This window comes from Podarcis muralis, chromosome 10, assembly GCF_964188315.1.
Source record: "Podarcis muralis chromosome 10, rPodMur119.hap1.1, whole genome shotgun sequence".
Classification (NCBI taxonomy): Eukaryota; Metazoa; Chordata; class Lepidosauria; order Squamata; family Lacertidae; genus Podarcis; species Podarcis muralis.
In genome coordinates, this window is record NC_135664.1 from 20,255,522 (window position 1) to 20,268,657 (window position 13,136).

Consider the following 13,136-nt stretch of genomic DNA (forward strand, 5'->3'; position numbering starts at 1 on the left):
TAACAGTGCTCGCTAGAGCTGATGGAAGTTTGGAACCCAACAAAAGATTCCTGCATTGCAGGGGGTTGAACTAGATTACACTCTTGGTCCCTTCCAACTCTTCGATTCTACGACTCTATGGTGCTCGGGAGGGCCGCAGGTTTCCAATATTTATTTATTTATTTTATTTATTAGATTTATATGCCACCCTTCATCATAAGATCTCAGGGCGGCTCACAGAATAAAACACAAGACAAAAACAAGTAAGTAAGGAAAACAGAACAGCAAAACAGTACCTGAAGTATACCTGAAGGCGCGTCTCCATCCCCATCGTTCAGCCCAGACACTGAGATCCAGCTCCGAGGGCCTTCTGGCGGTTCCCACACTGTGAGAAGTGAGGTTACAGGGAACCAGGCAGAGGGCCTTCTTGTTAGTGGCACCCACCCTGTGGAACACCCTCCCTTCAGATGTCAAGGAAATAAACAACTATCTGACTTTTAGAAGACATCTGAAGGCAGCCCTGTTTAGGGAAGTTTGTAATGTTTGATGTTTTATCGTGTTTTTAATATTCTGTTGGGAGCCGCCCAGAGTGGCTGGGGAAACCCAGCCAGCTGGGCGGGGTATAAATAATAAATAATATATTATCATTACAGTGGTACCTCGGGTTAAGAACTTAATTTGTTCCAGAGGTCCGTTCTTAACCTGAAACTGTTCTTACCTGAGGTACCACTTTAGCTAATGGGGCCTCCTGCTGCTGCTACTGCGCTGCCACCATGCAATTTCTGTTCTTATCCTGAAGCAAAGTTCTTAACCTGAGGTACTATTTTTGGGTTAGTGGAGTCTGTAACCTGAAGCGTCTGTAACCTGAAGTACCACTGTATTATTATTATTTATTTATTATATACCCTCCCCTCCTATACCTGTTCTAAAGTCACGCAGACTGAATGCAAGTCCGCTCACCCTTGCGTTGCAGCGCAGGCTCTTCCAAGACCCTGACGGGGGATACTGGGATCAGCATCCAGTCCGGACAGGTGATTCAGGCATAAGCCCACGCCGCCTATCAGGAGCTGAATCCTAGCCTTCACCCGGGATTGGCAAATGGGAGTGCAGGCTCATGTGTAGACTGGGGCATGGGGTGGAGCTGATGGAGCAGGAAGGCTTCTCTCAGGTCCACAACCTGGCCATTTAAACAGCCCGCTGAAGCCAAACTGAGATATCTACTAATTGATGATGACCCCCTAAAATCACTCATGGTTGCCAGATTCCTGATCAGCGTCCTATCCCTAAAGAAGAGAAACGGTCTCCTGTGTGATTCGGATAACCCCTTTAAACCCTGACCTATGTTTTAGGTGATATCACCATTGTTTTAAACCATGATCTATGTTTTAGGCGATATCACCATTGATATCCCTGATTAATTTATGAGCAGAGGGCGATGTATAGGTTACAAATTTATTGTAATGTATGATGGTGGTTTCTGTTTTTGTATGATGGTGGTTTCTGTTTTTGTTTTGCTTTGATTATTGTTTGTCTTTTGTAAGTTTTGGCGATTTTAAATTTGGAGGTTTAAGTATAATATGTTGGTATGGGAAACTGTCGTGTAACGGGCCAATGGCCGTAATAAAGATCAATCCAATCCAACAGCCCGCACCTGGAGCCCTTACCTGTTATTTCCCTTGTTGGGTTCCCCACCTGCCTTCCTGTCAGGAGTGCGTGCAGGAGCTAGGCCCTGTGACCAATAGGAATTTGCAGGACTGGGGCCTTCCTAAGTTTGTTCTGAAGAGGCAAGGCACAGCCTCACAGGTGAAGCCGATTGGTAACTCACAGCACCTGGTGGCAAGATCTGGGGAGGGATATAAGGTCAACATTTAGCCTCGGCTCTTTGCCACAGCAACACGCTTCCTGCCTTGTTGCGTTTGGCTTCTTGCTTCCTGATCTTCGAACCTCGGCTTCTTGACTCCCTTCTTCTTGATCCTCGGACCCTTGGCTTCGTGACTCCTTGCTTCCTGATTCTCAGACCCTTGGCTTCTTGACTCCTGACTCTCTGACCCTTGAACTCTAGGCTTCCTGACTCCTGCCTTCTGGACCCCTGTTCCTGCTCCCACCCCACCATCTTGCCCCTGGTCCTGACGTCCCCTACCAGGTCTTCGATTGCTCGTGAACCGGGCCGCGACACTCCCCTCAATTCAAGTGATGGTTTTACGACCTTGCTGTGGCTAAGGTGGTCATCATGTTCTGGGGCCAGGTAGGAATTTGCCCACCGGTCAAATTGGATCCAGCCTGGTGGTTTTGCCTACCTCATAGCAATTGTCACAACTTGTTTGGGCATTGGGGAAACCTCAGTCTGGCATGGAGGAGAGGTTGTAGTTTTTGTCTTCCTCTCCAAATGCTGGGTATCCTGTTAAAGGTATTCTGGGGGGGGGGGGGGGAGTGGCCATGTCTTCATGCCCAGCCACAGCCCAGGGCTGATGGCACTCCTCCAGATAGCAGTCCTTGCAGGGGTTGCCCTATTTGAAACCCCTGAGCAGATTGACCAGAATATCATTTCTGGCAGGCGGGCTGGAAGTATTTAATTGCCCAAGCCAAAGCTCTTTCATCTGTATTCAATGAAGATATAGCCTGTTTTGATCCAAAAACCAGTCTGTTGTCTTTGAATTCTCTGTGGGGTTGGGGACTGAGGAATGTGATGTCTAGGCCCGCAACTGCTAAGACACAAGACTCCTATTATTTATGGTGGCTTTTGGTGTACAAAAGTGGCGTGTAATTGTTTGCCTTTAGTGCTACAAGTCTTAAGGATTTCATTCTTGTGGAAGGGCGGAAACAAAAACTTGTTTTCGAGTGTGCCTTTGTTACATGGTTTCTCTTTCCGCATTGTTTAGATTGAGCAGTTAAGTTAGTTGCTGATCTTCGGAGTGATCGTTCTGAAAAATCTTCAGGCAAAACTGGGACATGTTTTGTCCCAGTTAGGGATTCTGGGTGGGGAAATGGTTCACAGTAATGGGGGGGGGGGAGGAAGAATATATTTAAATTTCCTGATTTTCGTAGTACTCTTGTAATATGTCCTATAGTCTCCATTCATGCTGCTGCCTCGATAACATCTCACCCATCATGCACATAAGCTCATTTCTGCTGCTTAAAGTGTGTACAGTGAAGTGTGTGTGTGTGTGTGTGTGTGTGTGTGTTGGGGGTGGGAGTGCAGCAACATGCACACCCTTCCCTCCATCTCTTTGTGTTCACACCACTGTGCAGTTGGAAACCTTTCAGATTTTAATAATATGGGATGAGTCCGTTTTAACCAGGGAAATGGTAAAAGTACTAGGAAATTATTGTGTGACTGTAGGTTATCAGAACATGAAATTAAAGCTGTTCTGTATAACAAATTACATAGATTTTGTAGAATAAACAAAATTGTGTTATCTATTTTATCTTAGGGTTGCCATATTTCGGGAAGTGAAAATCTGGACACAAAGGTTGTTGAGCTTTTTATTTTTTGGGTTTTGTTTTGTTTTTTGCCTACAATTGTTGAGCGTTTTCTCTCTCTCCAAAATATCCCCCCAAACATAGCTGTCAACTTTTCCCTTTTCTTGTGAGGAATCCTATTTGGAATAAGGGAATTTCCCTTTTAAAAAGGGAAACATTGACAGCTATGCCCCCAAAACAGTTTTCAAATAATTTTTTTAAAATTCCGGCAAAAAAAATCCACTCCCACAATGGACTGCCATTTAAATTTCCCGAACATTTAAAATGGCTGCCAAATTCTGGGAACATCCGGGAAATTCCAGACGTATAGCAGCCCTAATATCTATCTATCCAGGTGTGGTTGCTAGCAGTTATTGAAAGTAATGGCATACTGAGTTAAAGGGGGAAATTGATGTGTGGGACAACTAAGAGTTTTTAAATATTGGAACGAATCAAAACGTGTAGCTTTGCTGACTGAATTTTTGCTTTCTTTCCAGCTGAACAAGCAACAGCTACAGATTGTGAAGGAGCGCTTTCAGGCCTTCCTGAATGGAGAGACACAAATTGTGGCTGATGAAGCATTTTGTAACGCCGTTCGAAGTTACTATGAGGTAAGTTGAACGTGGTTGTTCCTAGGGCAGTGCCTAAAATGGGTGGGAACATAGGCATGTGTGCAAAAATCCCCGCCCCCCATTTTATAGTAGTATTTGTAAGTGTGAGAGCTCAAAGTTACTTAATTGTGTGAATACGATTTCTTAATTCTGCTCGGTGCCTCCTAGGGATTGGAGTTGACAGGGGTTTCACATAAGATTTTCCGAACAACCAGAAAATGTTATCCCTTCCCCCACGCTGATGGTGACATGCTGCTGATCTGCTGCCCCGTCCAGCACAAATCTTGAGTCACCTTTCGACACATTCTGCTCAGCTAGGGATGTAAGAGGGCATCATTTTCTACTCCACTCTGGGTTTGTCATATGCAGTAGTGTTTCTGTTCTGCTGCAGTTTGCCTTCTGCCAGCAATTAAGTTATGTGCCTCACTGTCCGCTATGGTGATATTGCAGTAGTAGATAATACCAATCCTGATTGATTTACCTGAGATGAATAAGAGAATATAGACAATTCCCACTCCTGTTTCTTGTTTTCATTGGAATTCTCTGACATCCCTACTTTCAAAATCTGAATTCGAGATACCACCAGCTTAACTTTAAAAAACGAGGCCCCTGAGGCCCGACCGGAGCAGGAGTTACTATCGGGAAACTCAGAAACTAGGACAAACGAGCCCACCCAATCCCCTCTGCTCAGAGAGAAGGCGGGATCCCCTCACTTGACTGAGTCGGAGGAGTGGCTGAAAAACACAAGAGCACAATATTTGGACTTGGACAACTGTCCCTACATTCTGATAGGGCTGTATAAAGGATCTGCTGAAAGAATACTCAACACAGATAAGCAAAGAACTTGAGCCAATCAAAATTTTCCCCTCGGAATGTTTGGGCCTGCTTACTTCCCTGACTTGGCTAATTAGGAGAAAAGAAGACTGCCGTAAAGCAGTCGTCAACAAGCCAAATGGAAATATAATCCAGTCAGGCACTGAAATACCACCAGCTTTTTAAGCTTTCAGAAACTGGTAGGCTGGAATCTACTTATCCAAGCAGCAGTGCCTCCTTGTTTCCATATGGTCCAGCCCTTCCTTCCAAGTCTGGTGCCTAATTGAAACTTTACCATCAGTACCTTACCACATTCATCACTTTGCACCAAAGTTGATCCACCTGAGAGTTAAACTGCTTCATCTTGTCTTCTGCATATTTCTTAGCTATCTCAAGTAAACACCATTTGCAGAAGAGTGGAACATCTTCATTCTGGAAACCTCCGCTTGTGCAATTGATCTACTAGCATAAATTTAGTGCATGAGCTAGAATATGTCATTTTTTGTGGCAAAATGTTTCCTGAGCATAGCTCATCATATCCTACATATAATGGAATAATTGACTCAGTCGACAGAATAATTAAAGCATATTCATCGCATTCATTCATCGCAGGTCATATATGTGCAATGCACAAACAGAGATATCCATTGGTGGACACCAGAGAATCATCACAAAAGATTGCAAAGATTAATAAGCAATTTTTCAGCTGGGTTAGCCAGCTTTTTTCAGTACTACTGAAGACCCCAGCAGATATGATGCATTGTTAGCTAGAGTATATATTTTATATATACTAATATGTTTTATTTTATATATACCAATTTTTTATTTTTTACTAATATGTTTTATGTGGTGTTTTAAAAAATAATATCATGTTTTTAGGAGTATAATAGAGTGCCCTAACTACAGTAGTGCTTATTTTACAGCATCTAAAATATTTGTCAAATATGAAAATCCAGAAATCAAGTATTGAACAACATTGATCTAGGACCTTGGAAATTGAAAATCAGATTTAATTCTGGCTTCTATTTAATTTTTCTGCCTTTCCCTGGATCTTTTCCCATTCTTGCTATAACATTTTCAAACACATCTCTTATTACCATGAGGTCGAAGCCAAAAAGCTTGCAAGCCTAATTATAGATCTCTAAGGGTGGAGAGACAAATCCCCTCCTGCTTTCAGCCCATATTACAGATGATCCCACACTAGAAATGGCATATGAAGAGCTTAAAAAGTCTTCTGCAGAACTCTGAATAGACTTCAAGTCACAAGCTTTTGTTGTGGCGATATAAAGGAGCATTTCCCCAATGGGAACATTTTATTACAGTCCTTTTGTCATATGTGCCCAGCACTGAGACATGGACTATTTTGGCAAGCTGTAGAATCAATGAACAAATAGACCAACTGAATGTCTGAAGAATATGCTTCCTAATTCTGGTGGCTGTTCGCTTTGAGACAATTCTGCAGAGCAGGCCTGCAGCGCAAATTTGGTGACGCTCCCAGTACAAAGTAGACCTTGATCACAAGGTCTAATTATCAGCAGAAGAGAGGCTGTGCTTGCAGCGATCATTTAGTTATGCAATAACTCACTTGAAAGAGAGCAGTACTGTGCCATTGGTAATGCCATTGGTCTTGGCTATTCCAAACAACATCTACTCAGAATTGATGGGGGGAAACTAGAAGAATTGAGTCTGAAAGCATACTGGCAACAAAAGAGAGAGGAAGAGATAATTCCAGAAGTAGAATCCAAGAGAAGAGAGGCAAGCCTTAAGCCAGTATTAGGAGGGGAAGGATTGTATTCTGGAAGAATGAAAACCCTAGTGTGCCAATCAAAATGCACTGGTTACTCTCTGGTTTCCTGCGTGCCAGAATAAATGCTTTTCTCCTAAGCACCAGCTTGAGGCTTAGCTCTTCCCTTCTACACCAGGAAACTGAATGCAGGGTCTTTTGAAGCTTTGTTGAGAGTATTTACTGTAGGGAACCAGGCATACTTTCAACGAAGGGGAGGAAACGAATAGGAGGGGTAGAACTGTATGAGTACAAAGTTGGGTATATAGATGTCTGCTGCAAGGACACTGAAGTCTGGGCCCTGTACTGCTGTATGTGATAACTTTAGAAGCAATGTGGTTTCAGGGTTAGTGTTAGACTAGGGCCATGGACCAAAGATTTGCTTAGATTTGAAGCTCACATGGTGAGGCAGTTGCGTTCGTAGCCCAAACCATATCAAGGGGTTGTTATGAGGATTAAATGTGGAAAGGTAAGCCTGTGCACCATTCTGAGCTCCTTGGAAGAAGAAGCATAGGATAAAAAAAATAATGTAAATTTTATTATTACTAATAGTATTTGAAGGGGATGGGTTTTCTGAGTAGTTAAGGACATGTGCATCATTAACCAAAGCAAGTACAGTGGTACCTCTGGATGCAAATGGGATCCGTTCCGGAGCCCCGTTCGCATCCTGAGTAGAACGTAACACACGACTGCGCGTCTTCGCGTGGGCGAGTCATGTTTTGCCGCTTCTGCACATGCGTGTGATGTCATTTTGAGCAATCTGCACATGTTCGAGTGGCAAAACCCGGAAGTAACGTGCTCCGTTACTTCCGGGTCGCCATGGAGTGTAACCTGAAAATGCTCAACCTGAAGCATATTTAACCCGAGGTATGACTGTACTGTATATTATTGTCCCTACATAATGCAAGATCTAAAAACAGGAGATCTCTGCACTTTTTCAGCAGCTGCTGATTACTGCCCTCTGTGGTGAAACTGAGTAACCGTAGACTCATGGAAGAACCACCAAGACCTGGCCTGACTTCATCCATTGGTTCTTCCTAGTCAGGAAGGGGTATTAAAAATGATCCCTTCCTATTTTAGATGTCAAGGACTGGCTGGATGCAGAGGAATGGTGGGAGGCAGCAGTTAGGGATCCTGCAAGGGAAGAAGGCTCAGAGCCAGCGGATTGGTGGTGGGACGGCAATGCGTGGTCAGAAGGGAGAAGACTGGGAGGAGGACATGTTGGAAGCAGAAAGGGCAACAGGGTTTAGTGAGCAGGAAGAGACTGTGGCAGAGAGCAGTCCAGAATCGGAGGCAGAAGTGGAGGCTGCAGAGGAGGCAGGCCAAGAGGCAGAGATGAGGCAGGCTGCTGAAGAAGCCAGGGGGTCTCCCCCTCCTGCTGTGACCACCTCCCCTCCCCCCTGGTTTCCTAGAATGTGCAGAGATTAAAAGTACCGAGGAGAGTTTGGCTGTGTGCAGACACAGCCCACGACTGCTTGGAAAAAACACTGGAGAGGAGGGGGTGTAGGTGGCTGTGGGAAGGCAGGAACCTTCAGTCCTTGCAACGGCCTCATTGGGCAAGACCTACTGGGAAAAGTTGCTGCGATCACTAGGCCTGCACAGTTTCGGGGTTTTTTGAAATAAAGTGTTCACGAACACTGTGTTTTTTATTGCTGGCCAATGCCTGACTCCAGCTCCCGATATTAGCTGAGCTTTGCTTGATCTCTATTGTGCTTGCATGTCTGGTCAGTCTTCTTGGTCTTGACTGTTCTTCTGCATTGCCCTTGGGTCCAGACTCCAAATCGCTAGTCCAGTGTGAGCAAATGCTTAAACATTCTGCTTCTTATTCCAGCCAATGCAATCCACCCCACTTCCCAGACCATTTTTTTAAAAAGTCATAGTAATTTGCATACTTGCGACTGAAATGTGTCTTAGAGTGCTCTGTTGCAATGAGCAACACTGAATCTTCAAGAAGCTGTACCCTGTCAAATCATGAACTAATTTTTATGTAAACTTGAGCAGGGCAGTACAGTCATACCTCGGGTTAAATGTGCTTCAAGTTAAGTATTTTCGGGTTGCGCTCCGCAGCGACCGAGAAGTAATGGAGCACGTTACTTCCGGGTTTCACCGTACGTGCATGCGCAGACAGTCAAAATGACGTCACGTGCATGTGCGGAAGCAGTGAAATGCGACCCACGCATGCACAGATGCGGGTTATGTTTGCTTCAGGATGCGAACGGGGCTCTGGAACGGATCCCGTTCTCATCCCGAGGTACCACTGTATGTTGAATGGAGAAACTGCAAAAACAGGACAATGTATCCATGGCTGAAATCCCATAAAGAAAAATGAGCAGCAAAGTGCTAAATTTATGTAATCAGCGTTCATGATTGCTTGATGAAAACCAATGGAGAGCAAATTTATGCCTTCAAAATGGCCTGTTCCGGTAACTGAGGACCTCTTGACAGTAATCTTGTTTGATATTGGGGGAAGGGAGGAGAGAGTGGGTACGAGGGCTTTGCTCAATTTGCATTTTCCACTACAGTGATATACTGAAAGGGCAAACTGGGAAATCAGGATTTTTACAAGCTTGTATTCTCTAAAGAAATAGTTGTAATGCTGTCGGAACAATTGTTCTTATCATGTTACCTTTTGAAGGCTGCCTTACGATCTACCTGAGCAGTAAAGAGACTGCTTAACAGCTAAAAGGAGTCTGTAGTTTTGCTGAGGGTTGAGGGGTAATATCAATATCCTTTTTTCTTTTCTTTTTTTGGGGATGTGCCTTAAATAAAACATCATGGCTGAAGAAATTAATTACTTGCTCTACTTGTATGGGAAATATTATGGCTGCAACACTTCTGTTTAGTTAGCAGTAACTATCTCATTAAGGAATTGGTTCCACTATCTGATCTGCCCTTGTTACCAAAACTTTCCTCTAATTACTCAGTTTATTTATTTTTCACTTTTAGCAAACGTAAGTTCATTGTCTAGCTCATTGCTTTCAAATGTAAATAGGCCTTTTCTTTTCCTTTATTACCCTATGAGGAATTGTGTTATGGTGTGCCTACTGAATATGCGTTATTTTGTCTAAATGAAGGAATTTTCCTGCTGTCCTTACATATCACCTATCTGCTGGCCATGTGTGAGTTCTTCCTGCTTTCTCAATCTGTTCCCCATAGGCCTGAAGGGGGCAGGGAGGGCAGGAGGGCAAGCACACCAAACTTTTAGGCCCCAGTGCCCATTTCTTCATCCTGATGTGGCTGCGAAATCTTCAGATAAGCATTAGGGGTGAGGTACAAAGTCCGGACAAGTGGAAGAACAGCTAGTCTTTCTCCTTTCCTGAACAGGCGGAAGAACCTTTACTGTGTTTACATAATCCAAAGAGTGATGGGGAGTGGCGGTTTCCTAAAAGTGGGAGGGAGAGTATCAGAAACTAGGCTGTAGTATTCAATAGTTGTTATCTTCTATATGTCTGAATTGGTTGTGATTCCTCTGATACTGAACAAGGTAAAAGCTACAGCTGTTGGTCATCAATAGGGCTGGGCGATACTGTAACTACTTTTCAACATGGTGATATTTCAGCTGCTAAATATAGGGTTGCCATATTTCAAAAAGTAAAACCACTGCCTTCTAGAAATTCGCCCTAGATGTCATTTCCACTTTTGAAATCCTGGTAACGTCTGGGAAGACTCAGACGTATGGCAGCCCTACTAAATACTGTGATATGCTGATAATATCGCAATGCATGGAATTTATCTTGGCTGCTTCTTCCCACCTCAGGGGAGGAAGAAGCAGCTGAGATACATCAACCAACCCAATGTGAGCCCCAATGCCTCTCAGGCTTGTGTGTGGTCCAGAGAGGCTTGATTGAACTGCTTAGCTGATATGGGGGGGGGGGAGCTTCTATTTGACTAAAAAAGGTAAAGGTAAAGGACCCCTGACACTTAAGTCCAGTCACGAACGACTCTGGGGTTGCGCTGCTCATCTCGCTTTACTGGCTGAGGGAGCCAATGTTTGTCTGCAGACAGTTTTCGGGTCATGTGGCTAGCATGACTAAGCTGCTTCTGGCGAAGCCAGAGCAGCACACAGAAACACCGTTTACCTTCCCGCCAGAGTGGTACCTATTTATCTACTTGCACTTTGACATGCTTTTCAACTGCTAGGTTGGCAGGAACTGGGACCGAGCAATGGGAGCTCACCCCGTCGTGGGGATTCGAACTGCTGACCTTCCGATCGGCAAGCCCTAGGCTCAGTGGTTTAGACCACAGGGCCACCTGCGTCCCTATTTGACTATCTGTAGTCAAATGGCCCAAGCTTACCACAAGGAATGGGGAACAGGTCTACTTCTCAACCTTTCCTGGCTTACAAAAGTATTTAGGTTTATTTCCCCAAGGCGTCTAGAATACAGTGGCACCTCGGGTTACAGGCGCTTCAGGTTACAGGCGCTTCAGGTTACAGACTCCACTAACCCAGAAATAGTACTTTGGGTTAAGAACTTTGCTTCAAGATGAGAACAGAAATCCCACGGCGGTGGTGGCGGCGGCAGGAGGCCCCATTAGCTAAAGTGGTGCTTCAGGTTAAGAACGGACCTCCAGAACAAATTAAGTTCTTAACCCGATGTACCACTGTACATCAAATAAGGACTGTCTTCTAACCAATTAAATCATATCTCTGTCTGACTTTAGATCTGCATTTAAACAGAAAGCTGGATCCCCCCCCCCACTGTGCACAATAATAACCCTTAAGAAACACCCAGAGACTATTCAAAATACATTCTCCCTCGAAGCTCCTATTTACACCTGGCAATACAGAATGCTGAAACCGCACTTGTCACATAGATCTTTTAGTAAATACAACCTTGGTGGAACAAAGAAGTAAGCCATCCATTCTAATGGCTTCTGAAAGCTCAACTAACAAAACCTGGATGACTTTTTTGAGAGAGAGTGAGAGAGCGAAGCGATGTTTATTTCTAAAGCACTTTTCATCCTGTGGGCTTTCTAAGCAGATGCTGGCAGAAGGTTAAAATTGTAAGCATTCCCTCCTTCCCCGTTGCTTCATCTCTCCAAGTTGGAAAGGAACAAGTGGGCTTGGCCCTCTTTTATTTATATATAGTAAAGGCTGCTAGAGTTTCACGTTTTGCCTATTCACCAGTAGTTTTGCTCAATAAAGGTAATGTTCCTAATGCAAATTAGTCAAGAGGCTGCTACTTAACCAGCCAGGTGTGTGTAGGTAACTCTTATTAATGGGTAAGTATTGGGAATTACACATGGAATAGAGAAGGGAAAATTGCTGGGGGGGGGGGGGGTTGATAAGGAGCCTCAGTATTGCAGCAGAAAAACTTGAAAGCTGTGGTCTTGTTCCTTTTATCCATTATTTATAATGCCATTATATCATACTAAATTTCAATTTTATTTTCTCCTGTATGCATTTTAAGTACAATTGTGAATGTAGTTAAAATGCTTCTTTTTCTCCTGGGCTTGCTTTGGAATTCTGTGACTTCTATCTATTTCATGCAGATGCACACGTTTTTATTATAAGCCCTGGATATAGACAATAAAACAGATAGCAAAAAAAAAGTTATTAAAATTGGGCCACAGTACCCTGTAGAAATCTTTGCGTGCAGTAGAAGCTTTAATGTGCTTATTATTTTTATTGCTGTAACAGTTTGTTTTGAAAATGGTTGCCAGGAGCTAACATCACTACCATTTCTTCCTGAACATTTCTGTATGCTTGTATCTTTATTGGTTTGTTTTAAAACTGTTAGGAGCAACACTCAGAACCCAGCCACTCATTACAGCATAATATTTAAAGTTCCAAGAATCCCTAGATTTTTAAAAATTCTATTTTTTGAGGCAACTGCTAGAGACATAATGGTATTCTTACATTAACTTCTTGATTTCCCCCTCCCTCAAGTTTCCTTGTATTCCTTTATAAGGTACAGCCATTTCTCTGGATATTCCTGAATGATATCATCTTGGAGAGCATTAGACTGAAACAATTTCACTCAATATATGACTTTTAGACTACATCTGAAGGCAGCCCCGTTTAGGGAAGTTTTTAACGTTTGATGTTTTATTGTGTTTTTAATATTCTGTTGGGAGCCACACAGAGTGGCTGGGGAAACCCGGCCTGATGGGCGGGGTATAAATAATAAATTAGTAGTAGTAGTAGTAGTAGTAGTAGTAGTAGTAGTAGTAGTAGTAGTGTAGCCTTATGAGGCTTTGCCCTCGGGTGGGAAAAATATTGCGCCTGGGAAAGGGAAGTGGGAGTCAACAGACACTCAAGGAATAGTTTCGGAGAAAAGGCTTTTATTTCTACCATCCATGACCTGGTAGAAGGAGAAAGTGTGATAATCCACAAAAGCATGCACGAGTTCACAATCATGTGCACAAGCATATATACCCTTCTAGTTCCCTCCTCCTTTCTCCTCCCTCAGGAGTCCTGCCCCCGAGTTCCTCTGAGCACGAACAGAAAGCTGTCTTGGGACTATTGTGGACTCTTGGCAGGAAAGGGG

General features: G+C 43.7%; 1 protein-coding gene across 12 annotated transcripts in view; it reads left to right on the plus strand.

Annotated features, from left to right (window-relative positions):
• The window catches only part of CADPS2 (calcium dependent secretion activator 2), a 346,118-nt gene that overhangs the window by 73,179 nt on the left and 259,803 nt on the right, over positions 1 to 13,136 (plus strand). For all 12 annotated transcript variants that reach the window (XM_077935837.1, XM_077935838.1, XM_077935841.1 and 9 more), the window contains exon 2: positions 3,936 to 4,049. In XM_077935837.1, the coding sequence (XP_077791963.1) occupies positions 3,936 to 4,049 (114 nt within the window). The remainder of the gene's footprint in view (positions 1 to 3,935; positions 4,050 to 13,136) is intronic.